This window comes from Onthophagus taurus, chromosome 6, assembly GCF_036711975.1.
Source record: "Onthophagus taurus isolate NC chromosome 6, IU_Otau_3.0, whole genome shotgun sequence".
Classification (NCBI taxonomy): domain Eukaryota; kingdom Metazoa; phylum Arthropoda; class Insecta; order Coleoptera; family Scarabaeidae; genus Onthophagus; species Onthophagus taurus.
In genome coordinates this window covers 14,973,844-14,999,347 of record NC_091971.1, presented here as the reverse complement: position 1 = coordinate 14,999,347, position 25,504 = coordinate 14,973,844, and the positions used below count along the sequence as shown (strand labels likewise).

The following is a 25,504-nucleotide window of genomic DNA, read 5'->3' as shown; positions in this document are numbered from 1 at the left end:
TAAACGAATTTCAACTCTTGGTTAACTTATTTTCGTTGGTTCTTAATGAGGTATCCAAAGAGCAACTAAATTTATTACAAATCGTTACAATGTCACAAAAACGAATCCATATGTTATGAATCCAGTTAAACTTATTGAAAAATTACAAAAGATTCAATCCTACTTACCAAAGGTACTAGTTAGACTAAATATCTAATGAAGTTAATTGACGACATTCTATCACTGCTTCAATCTGAGGAACTACAAACAACAATAGAAAGTAAATTAAAATAGGTTATTGTAGTACATATGGAACTCAAATCATAGTTAGATGGACGTACCATAGTAATTGGATGCTGCAAAAAAAAGAAAAGTACATGGAACTCTTGGACGCCCAAAAATTTAAGTAATGTTTTGCAAGCACCAAGATACAGGAAAAGTAGAGTCTAAACATTAACTCGCCTACTATGTATCTCTAAAAATTGATCTGTTTGTATTTTATAATACCATAATTGTTAAAAAAAAGCATTAATGCTCAAAACGAAATTAATACAAATAAAAAGAAGTTGAAATAGAAAATGTATATAAAATTTAGGTATTTAAATAAAATAACACGTTTTTCCAGGTCTAATAAACAATTATTTTTGTCATTATCATAGATGTACTAATACTAGCGATTTGTATGAATTAAAGTAATTTTACTTCAGATGATTAAGCTATTATGTAATTTATTATGTATTGTGTTTTAGTTCTTTAGAGTGGTAGACTTTTATTTGATAGAAAAGGCTTGACATGTTATTATTCCTTTTGTTTGGGAGAGTAACTGGCTAAGTAGAGAATAGCCTTGGGCTAAACTTCGCCAGTTGATCTACCTACATTATCTAAATAAAGGCTTATTATTATTATTATAAGTTAACAAAAATTTAATGTAAAAGTACTAAAATAACAAGAAAACTACACCACAAAGACGAATGAACTGAGTTGGCAAGTTATTTTAAAAGATGGCCTGTTTAGTCAAGTTTTCAAAATGGTATAATACTTGCCTTTTTTTTTTTTCCTTAAATATATTATTGCCTGTTTTTCTGCAAAAAACGTGTTGTATAAAAAATTCATACTATCGTATGTTATTTGTATTTTCTCCAAAATAATTTAATAACTTTGCTAGAAGATGTGCCACTTAATATTTACAGTTTCAACAAGGTTGCCCAGCTCATTATGTTTGTTTTGTACGGGATTGAATACAGAATATCCCGAAAGATGGATGGGGCGTTTTGGTTCGATTACGTGGCCTCCTCATTCTCAGGGCCTAAATCCCCTTGATTTTCTTTCTTACTAGTATTGCATAAAAGAAAAAATGTATTAAAAACCGATTGAAAATATTGCCGAACTGCGCCACAATATTTATACAGCAACAGAATAAACGCAAAGAGATTTGCACAACTATTATAGTAAAAAGATCTTTTCTGCGACGATGCAGAACTGGTATTAGTGCCGACGGAAAACAATTTGAGCATTTGCTTTAGTTTTAAGAAAATAATGCAATAAAATTAATAATTAATAGATCATGTTATAGTTTTTGAGGATGCAATTGTTGAAAATAGTGGTGTTCAACCTATTCATGATATCGCAGATCATAATTTGGTGTTCGTTGATCTCGGGATGCATGAAACATTTAAAAATTTATACCCGAAACTAACATTTCGTGATTTCAAACACCTTAATTCTAATATTTTTTTTGCTGATTTGTTATCAGTACCTTGGTGCCGGATACTCCAATTTCAGGATATTAATGATAAGGTGGCTTTTTTTGTTGATTCAATTCATAATCTGTTTGATCGTCATGCGCCCTTGCGTACTGTTTCCATCCATAAAAATTATTGTCCTTGAGTGACTGATAACATCAAGCTCCTTATAAGATTTCGTGATCAGGCTTATAGTAGATTCCGCCAGAGCAGGTGTCCCACTCACTTCCAGTATTATAAACAACTACGCAATTACACTAACTCGGCCATTCTAAGAGAGAAACGGGCGTTCTTAAACACATTGTTTCAGGAACGATCATCTCGTGATCTTTGGATGAGTTTTAGGAAGTTGGGTGTTGTCAAAAATAAGACTCAAGTATTGTAATTTGTAGTATAATTTGGAGATAATACCTCTCCATTCGGGGTTTAATATATAAACTTAGTCACTAAACCCAAAAATGATTGTAAGTCCTTTTTCTTGGTTGGTGTTGACATCTTCATAATAGCTTGCACTTTTGATTGGTCTGATCACTAAGCACATGTCCCATTAGAGATGTTATAAATTAGTATTTTTGTGGAACAAAATCACTTTGTGATGAAATCAACTGATGAAAGTACTCCTATTATTGCTCCTACAAAGGACGGCATTACTAACTGTACAAACTATGATTGTCCATATCATTTAAAATAGACAAAGAAGTTAAAAGATCAACCACAAAACCAGAATAACTGCGAATTCTCGAGCTTTAATGGAAATTCAAAGGTTATAATTATTTCTAATAAAAACTTTAAATTGAAACAAACTTTTTTTTAGATATAAAGAAGAGCCAAATTTTTATGGCTATGTTTTTATACTATTATTCTGAGTCTTTTTTAATTCCAAATAGATGTAAAGTTTGTTTTTCTAAAGTTTAAATAAAATCCTTGTTTAATTCTTATAGTATTATTAAATTAAACTAAAATTATTTAGTTAATTAATAATTATTACTGGATAACAAACTTAACAGTCAGTTGTTATGAAAAATACTTCAAATCTTTGTTGTTCCTACCCATACCAAATAATAATTAACATAGAGATGATTCCATAACGTTTACAAAACTAGTATTTTGTACCTGTACTATTATTTGTTAAATTTAGTTACTTCCAAGGAACAACATACAAATAACTGTTCCTAAGTAACAGGTACAAGTATCAGTAACACCTCTATGTCCCACATTCTTTACCTCTTTCACCCCAAACTTGCACATCTACTAAATCTAACTTTTAATGATTTAGCTTTTTCAAATAACGCTTTTAATCTTTTAAAATGTTCTTCATTGTTGGTTCCCCAAACTATAATATTGTCAATGTAAATTTCAACCCCTGGTAAGTCACCAAATAGCTCTTGAAATGATTTATGAAATACTTCGGGTGCTGAACAAAGTCCAAAAGAAACTCTTTTGCAACAATATCTTCCTGCATTAAATGTTGTGATTAATTGACTTTCGATACTTAATTTGATAAAATCCCTGACTAGCATCCAATGTAGAGAAAATTGTAGTATTTGGGATCCGTAGCTAATTGATAATTCTCTTGTATTATGGCTTCATTATTTGATTTTGTGGACCCAAACATATTCTTAATTTATTATTTGCCTTTTAACAACAACCATATATGACAGTTCAAGTGGGCCTAATAACTTCATTATATTTTATGGTTCGGCTTTGAAAACTATTGAATAGAAAGTCTTATAACTTAACTAATACAATCGTCACTATATCAACTATTCAGTTCCAAAGGACATAAGAACATTGACTCTGCTAATTAAACGTTAATTTTAAAGATAAATAATAACCAATTTTAAACAATCTCCTAAGTGTTGAAATTAACCTAAAATAAAATTAATCTACAATGAAGTTAGCAACAAAAGTCAAATCATTGATTTTTATATTAAAATTTTAATGATACAGTATCCTAACGGAACTTTTAAAAAGGAAATTCCGTTTTATAATGAAAAAAAGAAAATAAACACCAACAAATTGATATGGATTTCTAATTAATCCGTATTTCACGTTAAATTTTTATGTGCGCACGCGTCAGTTAAGAGCCAATCATGCGGCTGAATCGTAGTCTGTTAAAGACGAAAGCGGTTTCTGTGTACGTTTTGGGGGAAGAGAGTATTCAAATATCGATTGGAATTTACGCGGTGCGTGCGAAACAGAATACTATTGCGTCCGGTTCAAATCGGTTAGTGTGAAAATGATCTGATAAAAACCGTTTTTTTTATTGACACGTCGTTTGCCGATTAACCGAACACCAAGAGGATTCGGTTATTTCCGATTGTGAATGTAATCACTTTTTGACTGTCAAAAAAAACGGGTAAAGTGCGGCGCGGTTCGTTCGATTTGCAACATAAAAAATAACGTTTAATTTACATCGATACGTGATAGTGTTTAGACGTTTATTTAATAAATTTATTTAGTTTCTGAACGTGGCATGTCCGGTTAAAAGAAGAAATCGAAACCATCAGAACGATGTAAGTAAATCAATTTATATTAATCTTATATTTTTAAGATATTTTTTTGTTATAAAATACAATATTTATTTATTAATCATTTAAAGATTTTAAATAATTTTTTTAAGATTTGTATTGTTTTCTTTTATGGTTATCTTCAATATTCAGCTGTTCGGGTCAAGGTCAACGAAGGGGAGGGGATGTCATCTGTCAAAAACTCACCCTTGTTTCTATTTGACGTTTAATATTTTTGTTGCCAACTTAAAATCTTTTTTCAATTTATTTATTGAACATTTAATTATTGCAATATTTTTTTTTAGCTACCTAAACGATTTATAAAGATAAATATGCCGTCTGATAACAAAAAACAATACCCAAGTAGTTCCACGTGTTTTAATTATTTAACAACATTTTTATACAAAATTTCTTAATTTTTTAAATATTTATTGATCCATCGATTACAACGAAGACCTATTTTTTTTTGCTGAGAATAGATAACATCAAAGAGACATTCTTAGAATCGTTGCCCCATTTCCATACGTAAATCGGAGGAGTTGTTAATTATCGCGTAGTAGTAAACTTTAATTAAATCGGAACGATGTTGCGTAATGTAGATTAGAAGTCGTATTATATCATTTTGTCCGCTTTATAGTATGTTTGCGTATATGTGAGTGTTTATTGCGTTTTTATGTTTTCGTCTCTTTGATAAGGCCACTGGAAATTGCAACGTTCGATTAAAACGTTTACAATTTACTTACCAAAACACTTTTATTACATTACAATAAATGATTTAATCGCTTTGGAATCTATTAAATGCAAGCGAATAAACATATTTCGCATTATTAAATCAATTTTAAAGTTTAAATAATCATTTTTAAAGTAAATGAGTCTATTTGAAACTACTCTCTCAACTTGGTTTGTTTGATCAAGTTTTGAGTTATCTCATAGAAAGATTACAACATTTAAAAATAACTTGTGTATAAATAGTGCAAGATGTTGTCTCATTTTAACTCAATCAAACTTTAAGTTAAAATCGAATAAATAATTGTGTATCATTCAGTGAGAGTCGATTTTGTCTCGAGTTTTAATTTATAATTGAAAGAGTACTAAATCTGTGGGATTAGATAACTTGAGGGATTTAAAATCTCCGTTTGTTTGGTTGGGTTATATAATTTTATCATGCTGACCTAAATAAAACATAATAGTCTACGAGGGAGAGAAAAAAACCACGTGGTTGTAGGAAAATTTCGTTGATGCGCACGTGTGAATGCTATGTACACTTAATTTACTGATTAAATATGTTAGAATCGTGCCTTATCTGTACCGGCATAAAAATTACCCAAATAATTCATTGTGCTGACTTCTGTTTACTTGTTTTGATCTAAAACGCTAAGACAACAAAATTATCATATTTTTTATCCATGTTTTAATTTTGGCGGAGGTGCCGGCACAAAACATCGGTGTTGTCATTCAATAAATCGAATGGTTCAAGTAAATTCATCAACTAATATCAATTGTATTGCGTTTTACTAATGTGTTTGCGCACATAACGCATGGAGTATTTAATCATGTCAAAAATCCTTTACACGTTTGATAGTATTATCTTTTGCTGTTCAATAATACTAAATTAATAATTTTAATCGAGTTTATTAGTACTGATTGGATAAAATCAAGCAAGTCGGCATACCGGATGTACTCTAAACATTCAAAAAGTGATTACACGATGTATGGGTTAAGTCGACTTGCTAAATCAACTTAGGATCGCCGGTAATGTTGGGGGCAAAAGATAAAGGAGGCTAAAGCTTAATTTGGGCTGTAACACCATTAGAGAAAGAGATTATCTGATGTCTCGGTCTTTATTCTTTTTTTCCTTCTTCAAGAATTCATTGTTGCTCCAGTTATTTACTTGGGTGCTAATTCGGTGTCAATTTGCTTCTTTAGTTCGCTACAAAACTACAATCATCATCTTTGATCCATACAAAGCAATGTTAGAAATGTTAGTAAATTCTTTCGTTTAAACTTTTGCTTAAACTTCTTCAATGAATTTTTCGGCACTTTTGTCTCATGGTATCTCTATTGGACGGCACTAAATGTGTTATTGTCGTCCCTAGCATAAATGAAATGAGCCGGGAAATTGTGTAAAAGCGTAAAAATTATGATTTTTACGAATTTTATGTTTCAAATTCATTCATTTTTCATTGTGTTGTTATGATGTTTCTATCTGATGTTATAAATATTATTTTAAAAAACATTGTTTTCCTTAAAATCTCCAAATTAGCGAATATGAATCTTTCTGATATACCTCATAATATAAAGAATATTTTATTTTAATGTCAAGTTAATACCTCAGTTAGTGATAAATTCTTTGTGGTTAAATATTTTTAAAATAAAACTGAAAGATAAAAAAGGTCATCAACATATTTTATGGTTTTTTGATAAAAATTGTTTGGCTTTGATATTAAAAAAAAAGTCGAATACGACCTGTTCATTTTTGTTTTCCTCTTAAAAGTAGGACGCAACAGGGGTGTTATTGGAATGGGGAGCTCGTCGCAACCCTATTGATTGGACAACGTCCGATTCGGGGAAACGTGGCCTTGATTAAACTTTTAAACCTTTCATTTTTACACCAATTTCCACCCCAACCCATCGCCGAGTTTTCCTTCCTCTTGTTGGTTTGACCGCGAAAAGGGGATTGCCGGGAGGATTGATCGGGGTCCGTGAAGTGGGGCTAGACGGTAAGACACAATCATCGTTCTTCGTGATCTGTTCCGAGCCGTCTTGACACACATCGTCGCTGGCGGAATAATCGATTTTTAGCCCCCTAGACCTTGTACTTACTTTTGTCGAAGTGCACCTGTGTGCTAGTACGTTTTCAAAAGTAGGACAAAAATATAATAAATAAAGAATGGTATTAATTGATCATGGTTTAATAATGGTTGCTTTTAAATTGGTTCGAATGAGTCATGTAATTAGTTGCAATGTTTGATTTATCGGGAAATTAGAGCTTTCATATCTTTTTTTTATATTTTTTTTGCTAACATTTCGTATTAATTTCATTGTAGAGTTATCTTTAAAAGAATTTTTATAGGTGATGTTTGTTATGCGCTCGCTATTTAATCGTAATCCATCTATTTATGTGCGTCCAATGATTCGTTCGGTATATTTAACGGTGTCGCATTAAATCGAGCGAAGCAGTTTTTTACACTAACTGCGTTCCATTAAAAGCACATCTATTTTATTTATTTGTTTTTTTTTTAATGTTTTTTATATTTTCCAGTTTTTATTTTGTTTATTTTTATTTCTTTTCAGATTTATTTTAAATTTAAAACTGTAGCTTTTCGATTTCCTGAAACTTTTTGAAAATGTCAGCGCACTCTGGTGGGCAAGGCCGCGGACGGCAGCATCGCTCTAATTCACTAGGTGGCGGTGGTCGTATCACCTTTAAGAGTCTGTTAAAAGATGGCCTCCTTTGGCAAGCAGTGTGAGTTTTATTTATTTTTTTAGTTTATTATTTTTATTTTTTATAAATTTTCTAAAAAAGACATCTTTTTTTTGATTATTTATTTTGTTAAATTATTAACAATAAATTACGATTTAAAAAAAAAAACTTCTTTCTTGCTTTATTTTATAAATTTCCTCGGTACCGGTTTCGACCTTTACAATTTGGTCATCATCAGCCGAATGCTCAAATCTGATATCATGTTACATTTTGGAAAGGAAGAAAAAGTTTTTTAAAATATCAAATTTGATCATTTGGCTGATGAGGAAATTTATAAAATAAAAAAAAAAAAAAGTTTTTTAAAAACATGTTTTCTTGTTAATAATTTAATAATTTTTAAACTTGCAACATGGATTCTATTAAATATTTGTGTTAACATAAAACGTTTAAAAAATCTAGTTGTTTATTTTTAAGAATTTCTTAAAATAGTCTTTTTTGTGTTTCTGTAATGATTGAAAACAATACTGGATTTGTTACGCCTTATGTTCCTTTTTCGTTTTACAACTACAAAACGATTTTATAAGTGTACTTCAAACGGCAGTAGGTATATAAAAATGTCGTAAAAATCTAACTTCGCAGCAAGTTTAAAGAAATCTAAAACGTTTGTTATACAATTTATTTATGAATTTTAACAATTTATTACCTTTGGTTTTTTTCATTATCATACATAAAATTTTATAAAAAAAAATACATAATGAAACAAATATTGTTTTCCTTTCTTTGCGTTTTACGTTTAAATATACGCAAAAATCTTAAAAGAACCCCTTTGACAGATTTTTAGAAACCTATTTTTCAAAAATTTACGCTGGTTTCTCATTTAATTGAGTCTTATTTTATAACACTGTTCTATTTTCTATTGTATGCATGAATTTTGTAATCAGCTTTCATTCAGCGTTCTTCATGTTTCTGTTCATCATCCGTCATTGATGATAATTCTGCTTTCCACATTTCTTACATTTTTTCTAACCAGCAGGATATTACTCTTTCCATCCACAATAAGGATATTGCTACATTTACTGGAATACATGTTTTAGATTAAGTTACATCTCATCATTCAGTGGCTTCTTTAGTCATGACCTTTTAGGTCAATATCATGGACTGTCAACTATTTCATATAATGCAGACTACAGCGTCTTCACTACAAACGATCACAGATAAATCAGACAAAACTGTACATGTAATCGTGGATATGGCAAATATATTTAAATGTAAACGCGAATATTATGATAAATTTTTAATCTCAACTATCTAGTTACTAAAAATGTTACCAGAAATTAGAAAAACAACAAAAATTTTGTAAGAATAATGAGAATCCCTAAGAATTTGACCTTGATAGGTATTAAAGACAAAAAACAAACTGTACTTGTTTCTTTTTAATTATTGTTTTGCAATTTTATTGTTCTTTTATAATATCGCTTAACAATCAGATTTTAATTACCGTGTTTGCAAATTTTCGCAAACATTCAATCACACAATTTCAAGTGATATTTCACCTAAATACAAAGTTAAAAATTTTCAATGAATTAGAATTTATTTAATTAAAATTCTAGACATTTTTGTTACACATCCAAATACCCAAAAATATGTTGAGTGTAGACCATTAAATTACTTTTATGATAACTCGAAGCAGATAATCAGCAAAATACTCATTTTACACAAGAAGCAGTTCAAGAAGTGACTGATTTCTTATCTTTTTGCGACAGTCACTCAGTTTGGTCTGTGCCCTACTTATTTGTTAAAGGTTACGCGGATTTATTGCGACTTCGCGATTTATGAAAGAGTAACGAAACGACGAGGGCAAACAGGTCGATAGTAAATCATTTTCTTGACAGTTTTTTAACCAATACACGACGCCTTTTGTTGTTTAATTTGGCGGCGAACAACTGCAAAAAAAAACATCTCACTCAAAAATTCCTTGTCCTCTTAATTATTTTTGGTGTTTTGTGTTTTCATTGTATTGAAAATGTCAATAAATCACTTTTAATTTCTCTACAGGTTATGCAACTTAATGTACAGGATAAAAGTTATAGCGATTTTTAAATTATAATTTATGATGGTTTTAAATTTTAAATGTAAAGATAAATTTTGGCGCAAAGTAATTTCTGAAAATTCGCCAATCTTTACGACTAACACTAAAATCTATTTTCGAAACGGAGAAATTTCGAAAATCAATAGCTTGAAAAGAAAACGCACGAAGTGCTCTGTGTATTTTCTTAAGGGACGTAAATAAATCCAATCCTTTGGATACCTCAAAGAAAATCCACCTCGGCTTATTACGATTTAGACTTTTGATGTTAATCGACGATCGAGAGAAATAACAAAAGTGGCGTTGATAATCGATTCCATTCGTCGAAATTATCGCATTTTTGGCCGGAAGCCAACCAAACTCAGCTTCGGGTAATCAAAACGTCTTCTGGCAAGAAGCAACAAGCTTTACTACCGTTCGCGTTAACCCCGTTTTCAACCAGAAAACACTGTTTGTCCCGGACACTCGAGACTCGGCCCGATTTACGACACCTTTCATGTTGAGATTTATTTATGGTCGGTCGTTTCGAAATTCTCTGATAACACACTTTTATTCGTGTTAATTTCATGATCTACAAAACAATTAAAATGACACCATCTTTTAAATAAAACGGATTTAATAAATCTGTTATGATAAACAGTTTTTTAGTAAATAACAAAGACGCTGAATAACAACTAAAACTAGAACTAACACTAGACATTATAATTAGAATGATTCGGGTTTAGCCATGTGTCTCTTAAGACGGCTAAACCCGAATGTTTCTATTACAGTTTTAGGACTAGTGTTAGTTTTACTTTTAGAGTAGATAATATTAATAGTATGACTTGAATATATTTTGTCCGTTATATCCGAAGTATTTCAAGCTTCCTCTACATACTACGATTGGCACAGAAGTTGGAGTGAGAAATTACTGTCATGGCAGAAGAAATCTACGAGGAACTAAAAGACAAAATGCATGAAGTTGCCACAGAAGCATTAGGTGAAAAGGAAAGCTACACCAAGAAATAACTGGTGGAAGGATGAGCTCACAGAATTGTGACAGGAGAAAAAGAAATTATACTTTAAATGGCTGGACACGAACGATGCAATGCAACAGATATAGATATACACCCAAAAAAGAAATAAAAAAACTAAAAAATGAAGCATGGAACATGAAATGCGCAAACATAAACTCTAAAATAGGAGGGTCGACAGCTAGGGAAGTCTGGAATACTGTCAATAATCTAAGAAAAAACCCAAGTGAGAAGAAAAAAATAAATTCCTTAAACACCGAAACGTGGGAAAAGTACTACAAATATCTATTAACACTCCAATAGTCGCTTGTCATCCAAGAGATGACGTAGACAGTCTGCCTGGACTAACCTGTTAATACTTTTGCATCATAGAAAAATATATTGCATGCATTGAAAAGTCATCTAAGAGATGACGTAGACAGTCTGCTTGGACTAACCTGTTAATACTTTTGCATCATAGAAAAATATAGATATATTTTGCATGCATTGAAAAGTCATCTAAGAGATGACATGCGCCCACTCTTGTAGTAACCGGAGGTGCGACTACTGGAGTGTTTACAGAGCAGCGTGAGGAATATATAGACACACGCCTAGCTGAGTAAGAAATCGATGATAGCGAGATAGAGGATATAACGCTAGAAGAAGTCGAGCTCGTTCTGCAAAAAATTAAAAATAACAAGGCTCCCGGGCCTGAACATCCGCCTATAGAGTTAATCAAACATGCTACTATGAAAGTCCTGGAAATAATATGCACGATATTTAACAAATGTCTTAGAGGAGATAATAATCTAGTGGAAAGATTGGAAAAAGTCCCAAATAATCTCCATATACAAGAAAGCAAATAGGAAAGAGTGCGGGAAATATAGAGGGTTAAGTATAACGTCATCACTTGGAAGGTTATATGGAAGAGTCCTGAACGCTAGGATAGAAGGGGAAATTAGGGAGGAAGAGGAACAAAGTAGTTTCAGACCTGGAAGATCTTGCGTAGATATTTTATTGACGCTTAGACACCTAGTTGAGAAGAAGCGTCAAAAGGCATCAACAGAACTTACATGCATGCTGTGAAAGCGTTATACAGGGATAACTCACAACTCACAACTGATGCTTTCTCTCCTACAAAAGCTGTCAAACAGGGGTGCTGCCTCTCTTCCACAATATTCAAGATCTATATCTACTCAGCCCTAAATCATTGGAAAAGGAAATGCAACCCGATGGGAATATGGGTAGGAGACGGCCACATACACACCATGCTGTTGGTGTGTATATCCTCATATCCTCTTCGTCCTCTGGGACGAAGAGGATATGAGGTATATGTTAAATAAACTAGAAGAGGAATACAATGAATGAGGGTTAGAAATGAACAAAGCTAAGATCCAATATATGGTAATTGGGGGAACGGGAAAGGACATACAATAAATTGGAGACCGGCATAATAAAACATGTAGACCAATAAACGAAGACGGAAAGGACAACAAAGATGTAATGAGGAAAGATGGCAGAGGAAAAAAGCGATAAAGGCAATGCATTCGATTCTGTGGAATAACAACCTAACGTTACAAAGAAAAATATTTTTAGGGCTATTATAGAACCATTAATGACGTATGGGTCAGAAGTGTGGGTGAGTGAAATAAGAACAAAACTCAATAACAGACACTATAAATGAAAAGCAACTAAAATGGTATGGACATCTACGCCGAATGAGTAAATCCCATTTAAGGTTTGAAACTGAGTGCCAGCAGAAAGAAACAAAAGAGGTAGGTCTAGGAAAAATAGATCACACATCGATATCCTGATGTGGAGATGAAGAGGAAAGGACTGAGTGAAGATGATTGGAATGATAAGGACCGCTGGCGGTTGTGATGCAAGAAGCGGCAATAAAAAAAGCTGCAAATACTCGCCAAATAAATAAATATCCGAAGTCAAACTCATGGTTGTTATTATTGTAATCTTCATAATTTTAAGTTTCTACATACTCGAGAAGATCAATCTTCTTTACCAATACCTTTACTATAGCGATGATGAAGTAATTTAATATTATTATTGTCTATTTTATGTGTTGTTTTAGAATGGTATGGTTAGAATTGAGTCTATGTATTTGCTAATATGAAAGTCCTCCAGTCGGTTTACCAATATATTACAGTGTATAATTGAAAAATTTATTAAATTTGTCAATTTGAGTCAATTTGATAATGATGTAGAATAAAAAGAATTCTTTTATTATGAATTTCTTAAAAGATGTATACATCAAGCAAAACTTTGTTTTTTTGTTGTTCAACACTCATTCTTCTTTTTTCCTTTAATCCATTACCATTCGTTACAATGAATTACACGTAACGCAAACCGTACTAAATAGTAGCTACAAAGGCATAGCGCGTAAACTTTTATGGGTTTCAATAGAAAGTTGTCCCCGTTCCGAACGATATGGTATCAATTTTACATAACTTCAACCGTTTTATTTTTACCCCGGTGTGCAGGTACCCAATTCGATCAGTTCAAAGAAGTTATTTAATCGAACGAACAGTTGATTTATTTTCGCAATGTTGTCTGCCCGCTCATTCTTTATTGTGTCTTTATTTCTCTCCTGGCCCTGATTCGCGACATCAACGCGTCACATCGAACAATGCGTTTAAACACGAGTTTGAGGTCAACAAATCCAAGCGGCAACGTTCGTTCAAGTTCTTGCGTTGACATTGGACTGACCCGGGTTGAGATAATAACGTTGACAAGCTCCATAGACATTTTTATCCTGATTCTCAGATTGCATACATTATCACATCAGCTACGTTTGTGTGTGTAATGTATATAATGATGTCGGCATTGGCCCCGAAAGAACAATAATCAATCCTTGTTTATGTAACAGTTTATCTTCATCTTTTCAAATAAAGAAAAAGAAATTAAGAAATAAGGTGATTTTTTTTTACAGAAACCGTTTAAGAATGAGTAACGTTGGAAATTTTTAAACTCATCGTCTTTATGAAAAGTAATATTATAAAAAGATGACAAGATTTGTTTACGTGAGTTTAGTCACGTTTTTTTGAAGTATGGATATATACGTTTGGATTTGTATACGCCTACGCGTTAAATGCACATAGTGAGGGGGACTTTGAAGGGGCTTCGACGGCCGCCTTCTCGTTCGATTATTTGGGCCGCATCGGCGACGTCCTTGCCCCAGATAGAAAACGGCGACCGGTTCGAACCTGCACATACAGACGGGATGGCGGTCGTCGTAGCACTGACCTCATAAGGAAACGATCAAGTTCTTTTTTTCATTGTTTTAGCAACCAAAAGTTGGGTAAATGAAAATTTCCGAATCATCATAGGTTTTTTTTTAAGAATTTTAAATAGTGTTAAATGATGTTTGAAGTTTTTATTGGGATTCACAGAAACTGCTAATAAATCCTAATTTGTCTTTAATAGCTTATTCATCTCTCTAGGCGTAAATTCATTTTTATGACTTAAGTTGATTGAAATTTTTCTAAACAGACATAAAAAAATCATTAAATTTCGTTAAGTTTCAAAATTCAACCAAAATTTTCGTAAAAATATCTCTATTTTTCATAACAACTACGTTTCCACCATCATTGTTCCTAAGGATACAATTAAAAATATTTAATTAAAACATTTCAGTTTGAATTTCAGTCAAGTGATGGAAAGGAACTGTCAATGAGCTATCCCGCTGATTTATCATATCTTACTTCTTGTGGCACACATTTTTTGTACTTGTTCCTGCAGTTTTGCCTTTCTACAACGTTTTATATTTTCTAGTGCAGCACCAATTAGACTAATCGTAATTGCAAGACGAAACATTTTCGTTGACATTTCATTTGTCTTTCTATCTTGGAATAAACATGAATTTACACGCAGGCATCTTCAAAATACAACAAAATAGGATCTTCTATCTATTCCACGTGGCATGTCTAACTTCTCTGTATTCCCTATGTCTTAGGTATACAGAATAAGAGGATCGTGATTTTCTATGTATTCCGTGTGGTATGTCTAAATTATCTCTATACTGTATGTCTTAGGTATACAGAATAAGAAGATCGTGATTTTCTATGTATTCCGTGTGGTATGTCTAACGTATCTGTAGGTATACCCTATGTCTTTAGGCATACAGAATAAGAGGATCATGATTTTCTATGTATTTCATGTGGCATATTTAACTTCTCTGTATACCCTATATCGTAATTAGTTGCGCAGTAATATATTTAGGGCTTTCTACGAAAAAGGTGAAATATAACTTGCCACTACCAAGTTGGAATAGAGATTTGACGGCTGGTCAAGAATTTCAGTTTCAATAAAACTAATGTAGATAGTTTTTATGACAATTTAACATGTTAATAAAATTTTCATATTTTGGTGCATGATGTCCATCAAAAAATTTTCAAATATTTATCATCCCTGTAAAGATATTCGTGGAAATGTGTCACGGTCATAATGACCCGTCAGTGCTAAATATTACACGTTTTACGCCAATGTGATCAAATCTTGAAGGTACGCAGAACTAGTTGTTACGTGTACGTTGACGACACGTTGCTTTTGTTGGAATGTTGTGGTTATAATAAAAACATGTTTCGAAATTGTAACACAAAACGGCCACTCACAAATATCAGGAACAATGGTGGAAGTATAAATATATCAAACATCCGGATACACCCATCCTGGAGTTTCGTAAAACAATTGCTTATTGTTTATGCAATGCTTGCCCTTTTCCAGCACAAGAAGTTCAAACCGTCACGCCAAGCAGAAATCGTCGTTGACGTCATGAACTGTCTGAACGAGAGACTCAAGCATGTAAACCCTGTAAGATGTGTTAAAAGCAAATTATGGGTGGCGTGTAGCGAGGAACTTAAAGAGGATACGAACCTACGGTAAAAGATGAGATTGACTCAGTTGTGCATTAATTGTTTCAATAAAAAACATCGCTTGGTTAGAAGTTAAATCCTAATTTTATTATTTTGGAACACTCACTTCAGCAGAAAGGAGTATGTTGGTGACTGTAGCTTTTGCAGAAAATGCTGTAGGAAGATCATTTTGTCCAGTCTACTTCGAGTATTTTATATAAGATTAACCAGTTTGTGTCAACAGGTACTGCCAACCCTTCAGGATGGAGGCATGACGAAACGTTGCTTATTTTTCTTCAACAATTTGTTAAACATAGAAATTCATCACCGTCGCCACAGAGTTCAGTTAATATTAAACAAATATTAATTTAAAAGGCTTGAATTGTTGCACAGAAAATTATATTGTGTTACTTTCATTTCTCGTCCATTGCTCTTATAAGCTCCAACCACTCGATCGGTCTGTGTTTGGACATTTCAAAACAGCTATTAATACAATTGGTGATGCATGGATACCATTCAGTGAAACCCATGCCAATTTATGACATACTAAGCATTATTGCAAATATTATGCTGTTAGCTCTTTCGTAAAATAATATTTAGGCAGGACTTCGTAAAACAAGAATTTACCGAATTTGATTTTGCATCTGCATTTGCAAGAGACTGCAACTTAGTAAAAAAGCTTGAAGAGCAAAAACACTTAGAAGCTGCATCTATGCTATTCCGTTTTGTGTCAGTTGTATTTTCATCAAGACATTTACAAAGGAAACGCAAAAACGAGAGATCCGGGATTTATACTAATTCGCTCAAGGGAGAAGCAATAAGTCATGAATACTAAGATAAATTGAAAATATCGAAATCTGAAACAGTAAAGAGAAATGTAGATATTACAGGACAAGATATTGAAAGAAAGAGAACAATGAGAAAAAACATATGAATATATCAGCTGAAGAATCTTCAGACGCAGAAGAAGAATATTTTTGGCTTCTCTGTGTATCATTATACACCAAAAGCAAGACATTTTGGACTCACAAAAAGTTAGACTGCAGGTTGTGTAAGTTCTAGTTATACTTATAACCGTTATTTTTTAAACAATCTGCCAGAAGAATAAATACCAACTGTAACTATTTTTTTTTTCAATTTGACAATCGAAATAAATATTAAAGTAAACCTTTGGCTTTTACCAATTAAGATTCTCGTTAGGTATTATACAACTCGACTACCTAAATTTGTTTCGGCCCATGTAACTGTTTCAATCAGTTCGCACCAAAACTTAGTAAACTTGTTTCGTGGGTTGCATGTTAAATGGTCCAGTAATAATTGGCACTTTACTGCATTGTCGTATATTGCTTCTGTCTTTGAACTTTATTACTGATTCATCAATTGATTGATGTTCCCTAAGGTCAAATGATGCAATAAAAGTTTCAGATAACGTATTATCTCGAGCAGTGGTGTAATTTTGTCATTGAGATGCAAATTAGAAAGCAGCCACGAACATTTGTCCCGTAATATCGCTCAGTGCCATTCTGGATAACCAATAATCTCGACTCCTAAGAATCTTTTTTAGAGTCATGATTACATTTACGCCTAAAAATGTTTTCAGTTCATGATACTGTTGTTTACATAAAATTGCTGTTTGAAACAATTTGACCCATTATTTTTTTTTGAAATACGTATTGAAAGATTTCTGTAGGAGTTTCAACATCTTCTGGAATATTTATCCAAATATCTTCTAAAAAACGATTTATAGCTGCTAAATTAGAGGAATCGTTCGTTCGTCCAGACAATGTTATCGCCTCGCTGTATCAATTTTAAAACAGACACATCGATACCTCATTCTCGCTTCACCAATCAGTATGATTTTGCTTAAATTTCAGCTTGAAAGTTTGTTGCTTGAAAGTCACTAGGTTTATCTTCTATAATGATGCATGTCTCGCATTGGGTCATATTTTCAACAAAATTTATATTGTAGTGCACTAAAAATTGTGCTCAACAATTGAGTTAATTAACAATTCAATACAGATAACTTAATACGTGCACAACGTCTCAATAAGCAGTCTGAAATAAGCTCCAAGAAAATGATACCATCCTAAAATATGTAAAAACACTATCTGTGTTACACACAGTTTATTTTTTCTATAATACCTGTCAAATCGTTGTAACGTTGGCATAAATAACTTGGCAAGAATTTTGCTATATTTTTTTATATAATATTAATAATCAATATTATTTAGCAACTTATTTGGATCAAAGATACAAAATTAACTTTTTGATGCAGATTTAACAAATAAAAGAAGACGGCTTTTTTTGAAAGGACTTGCATCACAAACTGAAAGTGATAACAGCTACAGTTCTGTTAGTGATGAATGTGATGATGAATTACAAGTGAAGAGAAGAAAACTAGAAAAAACTAAAACAATACATTTCATATATCGTTTTGGGACTGTTATCATGAGGTTGCCAATGACAAAACTGAAATAAATAAAGTTGTATTAAATGAGAAAAGTCCTACTGCGGTTGAACTTGATTATTATATACAACGCCCAACACCTAAAAAAGATACTAATCCCTGTGAATGGTAGAGTACTAATAGATTCTTAATATCCGGCCAAACCGTCTAGGTAATACCAACAGAAACCCTAAAATTTGACTTTGATTATGGAATAAAAAACGGTTGGCAAGATATATTCAGCTATGGTTTTTACTAAAAACCAGTTTGCTGTAATGGATTCTCATAAACTTTTTTTCATCACTTTTCGCCAAAGCGATTTGTAAAGCTATAAGTTCAGTTGGATTGTAAGGTTGCAGGAAAAGCTATTTCTTTAATTAAAACACTTTAATGAAAAATTGTTTTAATATTAATATAATAAAGACGACATAAAAACGTCATGTTTTTAATAATCTTTAAATTTGTTTAAATTAATTTTTAAAATATGTTGTGAAAGATAATCTTATAACAACTTAATTACGTTCTTGTTTAACATGTTCAATATTAATTTTTTAATACTATTTAATTAAGGTTGTAGAAATAAAAAAAAAAATGATCGAACTTGAAATAATCGAACAAATATGTCGACACTGTCGTAACACACGTTGGTATTGTATCAGACCGCGACCTTTACGTTTCACATTCATCTCGCGCATATAATAATAATTTTTTTTGTGAACAATATAGGTGTTCGTGACCGCGCCGAGGCGTTACGAAATTGGTTTTACGGGTCGTATTTATTTCGATTTTTATTCGCCTAATAACTTCCAATGCATTACAAAAGCGATTATTGGTTTTAGTATGCGCGTCTAAACGTTAAGTTAGTTGATACGTCGTAATCCATCTCCCATTTACGGCCTAAGCCCATATTTGAAAGTAAAATAATATAACTTGTAATACGTGTTCGGGTTATGTAATAATTTTATTGAGATCTTTTCCGGGTGAAGAAATTCTAAATTAAATTTTATCGATTTAAAGTTGATAATTATGCGAATTACGGTTGTAATATTGACCCACTTTCCGAAATACCACCGGAAATCACAAACGGGTCCCGTCGTCGAAATTCTTTGCTGGCCTTCAGGAATCGGACCGATTCAAGTGCGTTAATTAACCGTTTTTCCTTTCGACGACGAAACGACGGACGATTTCTTTAGTTTAATTGAAGGCGAAATTGCGAAGATATACTATCTTTGCCTGGTAGATCGAATCGTTAAATTTTGTTGGCGGAAAAAACGCCATTTATGTATAGTCGTAATGAAAAGGTTAATGGTAATTTTTCAAGATCCGGCAAAACCTTTAAATTGAAGGCCGAGGTTAATTTTAACACCAGTAAAAATTATTCGCAAAAATTTTATCCGTATAAATTAATAGAAATAAAATGTTATCATAAACGTGCTTTTATTAATATACAAAATTATGAATTTTACGTTCAAGTAGAATTTTAATCGTTTAAATCTTTTTTAATCATAATATAGTCATTATGATATTAGTTAAAGAAAATCTCACAAGAGAGCCATTGAAATAACTACTAGCATTTCACAATATGATTTAAATATGACACATACGTGACTTGTGCGTGATTGTGGTTACTCTAAAAGAGACATAATATGATGAAACAAGTAAATGCAATGTAAATCACTCTTAGTCTTTCCGTTAAAGATTGTTGATAGATTTCTTAAGGTTATATGACAACTAGTAATTAACCAAAACGTAATGTGTATAATAATGATTCTTTGAAGTCACTAAGCAAAAATGTTGCAAGATTTGTATTGACGCTTAATATAAATTTAATAAAAAGCACGGTGTATTTAATGGTATACGTCTATATCGAAACGTTGATCCGTATCATATACAAAGATTAAAATATACTTTGTTAATATTAATACCTATGACGGCTATAAATGCAAAGTGTGTACAAATGAACACAACTGGAAAAAACTAAAAATATATAAAAAGTAAATGTTTAAAATGATATTTATCGAAAGGATGTAGGAGTGCTCTTATATAGAAAATATTCGCTTCATATAAACTTGTACAAAAAACTTATACTCTTGTTTTTGCACCTACTTTACTTGCCGTGGTGGAAAAACAAGAGTAGCTGCATTCGACCTGTACATTATGAGATAAGTTTTGATAAATTAGTTTTGATTTCTCTAAAACTTGTAAATGACGATATGTGACAAAACCTGTTAAGTATGCCGATGTTTTTGTCTTTACGCCACATACACCCACTATCTCTGCCTTCCAGATACATACTTTTGATGTTGTGGTTTTTCATCTGTGGTTTCACCCTTTATGATAGTACGTGGCTTTCTCCATATCATACATAAACTCGGAGTATCGTCGGATAGCCAAGCTATAATACCTGGCTAATTCAACGATAATTTTGTCAGTCACATTCCCAGTACCTTTACCGCTGTTATCTTTGTTTCATTACTTTCTTTCACATTGCAAAGTCTTGTTTTCATCCGTTTTTCAACATGACCCACACTCTTGTATGCTATCAAGACATCATATTCACAAGGGTACAAATCTAAAATAGCCTTGTTCAAATCCATGTGTTACTACGATTACTGGAAATACTAAAGTCTAATAGATAAATATTTTTATCTATCTAGATATGCCAATCGGTCAGTAAAATCCGATCTGGATAAAAGTGTTGCTGAATTAATACTAGCCAACCCATACTTGCATCATAACTTGCATAATGCCCGAGAATTTATTGGAATTCATATTTCGTAGTGAAATATAGTTGAATATTTCTGATGGTCATACTATACTCTTTGAATTAGATGTATCGCTATGATGGAGTGTGACCTAATTCCTGGCTTTTTCATATTACTTAGTGCCTCAACAAACTCCATGACGATTTCGGTTGATGGTATCCTTACATAGTTGATACTAGTGGTTGGAACGGATATCCGGCAACTATCCGGTATCCGGCCATTTTTTAATAACCTATTACTTAGTACTCCACCATTCACAGGAATTAGTATCTCTGTTAGGTTTTAGACACTGCAGATAATAATCAAGTTCAACCGCAATAGGACTTTTTTCATTGAATACAACTTTATTTATATCAGGTTTCTCATTAGCAACCTCATTGTAAATATATACAGGTGTATCTAAATTGATGCGAAAGATTTGAAGGGGTGATTTTTCAACGAAAATGAAGGGGGGTCTTCCATATAATTTTTTGGTCAAAATCACTTCTCGTCCTAGTTACAGCCCTCTAAAATTAGGGGAAAAATTGTTTTTCTTTAATAAATCCACTATGGAGGCATCTGGAAGGACGAAATTTGGGCGAAATAGGGCTGAAAAAATAAATAGCCCTATAATACTTTGCATTAGAACTTTTTAATACGTCTACATTTTTCTATTCAAAAACTGGATTTAAATAGTGGGATTCAATACGCAACTTTTTTGTCTCTTGACATTTTCTCCTAAAATTGTTACTTTGATCACAAAAAAATAAAATAAAACGCAGGCTCAGGGGAATTAATTCAGAAATTGGTTACTTACTATTAGTCAAAGAAATGAAGTTATGTCAAATTGATCTCAGCATTATTTTATTTTTTGTGATCAAACTAACAATTTGTTAGTTGTAAAATGTCAAGAGATAAGAAAGTTGCATATTTTTACCCTTAACTTTAGAGGGCTATAACTTGGAGGAGAAAATTGGTATTGACCAAAAAGTTATATGAAAGACCACCTTAATGTTCGTTGAAAAATCACCCCTTAAAATCTTTCGCATCAATTTAGATACACCCTGTATATCACTTTCGACTATTAATAGAAGTATTCTCTTTTTAATGCAAACCCCGTTTTGAAAAATCACTTTTTTGAAGGATCCTTGTGGAAATATCACCAATTAATAATTAAAGTATCCTCTTTTTAGAGTTGCTTCGTTAGTTAAATCAGCAAATAGAGTATCACTTCAGAAATACACCAGAAATTATAACCATAATGATCATAATAATTCTTATAATTATCAAAATTGTCATATCATTATGAACATCGTCTATTGCAAAACAGGATTTCAAAATTAATAAACGGATTTTTATAAAACATTTTTCAAACCCTGAAAACTACACTGGATAACTATTTACATAAATCAAGGTTTTACAATCGTAGACAATTATCAAACAACTTTCTGTGCTTCCTATTATTCCTTAGTAAAATTAGATTAGAATTTTAGGTCAATAAACCTTAGCAAGTTTAAAAAAAGCAAATTCTTGTAAAGATAACAATACCAAACAAAGCGTACAATGAAGTAACAAATAAATAATAAATTAATAGATATTATATTATAAGTAATGAGTAATGATTAAGAAAATTGATAAACATTTATCTGATATTTAATGATTTGTCTGAATCATCAATTCACCGTCTGAATTAGTATCCATATCAATTAGTAACCAAAAATGGTAACTATTATGCTTCTGATGCATTGTTCCCAATTTGTTACTACGAATTAAAATATAATGTATGAACGTGAGTTTTTGAGAAAGCAATCTATGTCTTTGTAATAAACAAAGATTTAATCTCCAATAAAATTATTGTAAGGTCATATTCTACTTATTGTTGTTTTTCAAGTAATAATGGATGCTTTCAGAGCTCCATAAAATCTCCTTATTATGGTATTAGATTTGGTTGGTTAGCACGCATAATAACTTGTAAGAGAGTTGTTTATTAATTATATTAGCATTCGTTTTTACAACTCACGCAACTTTTTCATTATGCAAAAATAATTTAATAATTTTGAGATTAAAATTTTATAGTTGCAAGGGGTGCATGCATCCGAGTGGCACATAACAAGAAGCATCTAACGAACCTCGTTGATACAAGTTACCGTGTGTGATTCATTTTCTGCCATATAATCTAAAAATGAAATGAGTTATAAATGTAATTACAATCTGCACTCTCTCGCCTTTCCTTTTTTGAGTCAAATGTAATTAATGTTGATGAATTTATGGTGTAGCTATTTATAATGCTATAATTAAACATTGTTTTAAAGAAAATAAAAGAACGACATAAATTCCGAAAGTTTCAACGTTTTCACACACTATCTTAATTTTGCGGTTAAATTCTACAAAAAAATGCGACTACATTATAATCTTTTTAATAACTTTTCTACAAATAATTAACCATTAATTAAACTAACACTATCACTAGAACTAACACTAGACCCTAAAGTTTCTAGAACGTTTCTTTCCCTAGAATTAGAAACTTTAGGGTCTAGTGTTAGTTCTAGTGATAGTGCTAGTGTTAATTCTAGTTTGAGTTTAATTAACACCGGCCGTGAAAGCCTTCGTACTTATATTAAGTAACGATTAATTGAAAAATTGACGTCAATAGTTTTCATTGAAAACGGTCCTTGTAATGTTTAATTTACAATTTAAAATTGTTTATAAGTCAAAGTCATACTCTACTACATCTACACCTATTTGCACTTTATAAACTTGTTATTTAACTGCAAATTATTATTTGAATGTCAAAGACGTTTTAAATAGGCCAATAACTTCGATAAAATTCTTTTTTTAAATAATTATACTAATATTGCTTTTTTTCTTGGGCTTCTTAGGTAAAAAAAAAATGTTATGGCAGCACGTTTAATTAACAGTCGACCGCTACACAAACGTTCTAAATATAGTCTTCTTGAAGACTACATTGAATTATAATCGTGTGGTGTTGATATCGTTTCAATATTGATACAATAAACAGATAAAGAGGTTGTTTGTTGTCCGTCGTATGAGTTCACAACTTTGTCATCTATTTGCACAGCAATTACATTTTATATTCTTTTATATTTTATGTTTTTTATTTTCTTTTTAAACAATAAATCGCCTTAACGGCGAGGTTGTGATGGAAGTTTGTTAAAGTTTTCTTTGTGTTATGCGGAAATGTGAAATGGAAACAATTTTAAAAAGTTACACGTACAGCGGCCTGTTTAATTGTTATTCCTTTCTCGGGATCAATAATTTACATACAATCCGTGTTATTTTCTTTACGCGTTTATTCGATTTTGTTTTACAATAAAGAAATTATTTCCTAAAGTTGTAAAAACACAAAATTTTAATGGATGCGATAAAAAAATTTCGCAATAACAATAAAAAAAATTTAATTTAATAACGGTTTTGTACGTTTTTATCAATTTTCGTTTATGCGTTCCATTTTTAGAAAGACCTCAATTATCGCGTTGTTTGATTGACACTGTGTAAATAAACTGCGATTTTCGACCGAACCCAACGTGATTGTAACGGAGAAAGATTGATAGATGATCGAACGCAAAAAAAAATTAATGTAAACTGTGATGATGTAAATTTCACATTTGGAAGGGAAAAAGTACAGAGAACATCTGTGTTGATTAACGACTTGTTGAAAAAAGCGGATATGACGATAATTCAGTACAAAAAATATTTTAAACGTAATAATAATGTTTTAAAATAAATCTTTGGTGAGATTGATGAATAAGCGTTTTAGAACTAATTAGGTTTTTCAATGACTTGTGTGAAACCCAAAACACTATTGATGTTTCTTTTTCTATTCTTTTAAATGCTGTTTATTTTCTGCTGATTGTCTGTCTTACATTTTACTATTATGGTATTGGTTAAATAATACATAAATAACTATTTTGTAATTCGCAACGGTAATGAAAGCTCTAACAGTACTCAAACGGGTGCTGTAATGAGACTCCTTACAGCATGCGATGCTGTAATGAGATTTTAGTAACATTTTATGGAACCAGTTCAAGTTGGTGACATTGAGTCATTAATTTTTCTAGTTGTCAATGTGACAGTTTTTGTCTATGGATGTTTAAACACGGTCTTAGCATCGAATACAAAGTCCACAATGATGAAGACATTGAGCACTGAGCAATTTCTCTTATGTTGGGAGGTGTACAGGGTGGTTCAAATTCAATGTCCGAATAGGCTATCTCGGAAACTATAAGAGTTAGAAAAAAAGTAGCTTACATGTCATGATCTCGTTTTTCGAGAAACTACTAATGCTAAAAACCTCAAAGCGCTATCGTCTTTAGTTTTTCCCTTAGAGGCCAAAATTGAAAATATCGTAAAACCAACCAGTGCAATTATCTTGGTTATTATTATAGGTGGAGTATTATAACTAATTGTAAGACAGTATATGGACACTTTTTTACAGAGAATTTGATGACGTAATCAAAAAGAATTTCTCGGTTTTAGATTTTGAGATATTAAGACAATTTCGTTTTTTTAAATGGAAACAACCACACAGCGAATAGTCAGCTTATTAAATTCGTTATTTTTTTCTGATTTCAAAAATATAGGGTTTGACAGGTCTATTTCTTATTGTTTTAGACACGGTGTGTTAACTCAATACGTATAAAAAAAGACAGATATTTAATGGGTACCACGGACGGCTAGATGGCACTGTAAGCACAA

The 25,504-nt window shown here is 31.7% G+C and overlaps 1 protein-coding gene and 1 long non-coding RNA gene across 3 annotated transcripts in view; one reads left to right on the top strand and one right to left on the bottom strand.

The window, feature by feature from the left end:
- Positions 1-3,856: 3,856 nt before the first annotated feature.
- The window catches only part of LOC111414696 (TLD domain-containing protein mustard), a 66,288-nt gene continuing 44,640 nt past the window's right edge, over positions 3,857-25,504 (top strand). Inside the window, exons 1-2 of one of the 2 annotated variants that reach the window (XM_071196696.1) lie at positions 3,857-4,237; positions 7,526-7,697. In XM_071196696.1, the coding sequence (XP_071052797.1) occupies positions 7,579-7,697 (119 nt within the window). In that variant the 5' untranslated portion in view covers positions 3,857-4,237; positions 7,526-7,578. The remainder of the gene's footprint in view (positions 4,238-7,525; positions 7,698-25,504) is intronic. The other variant, XM_071196698.1, reaches the window with a different exon arrangement.
- On the bottom strand, positions 4,596-5,095 carry LOC139429926 (uncharacterized). Its single transcript, XR_011640522.1, has 2 exons — positions 4,992-5,095; positions 4,596-4,930 (listed from the first exon to the last, which is right to left on the bottom strand). It is a non-coding gene; the product is annotated as an uncharacterized lncRNA (long non-coding RNA).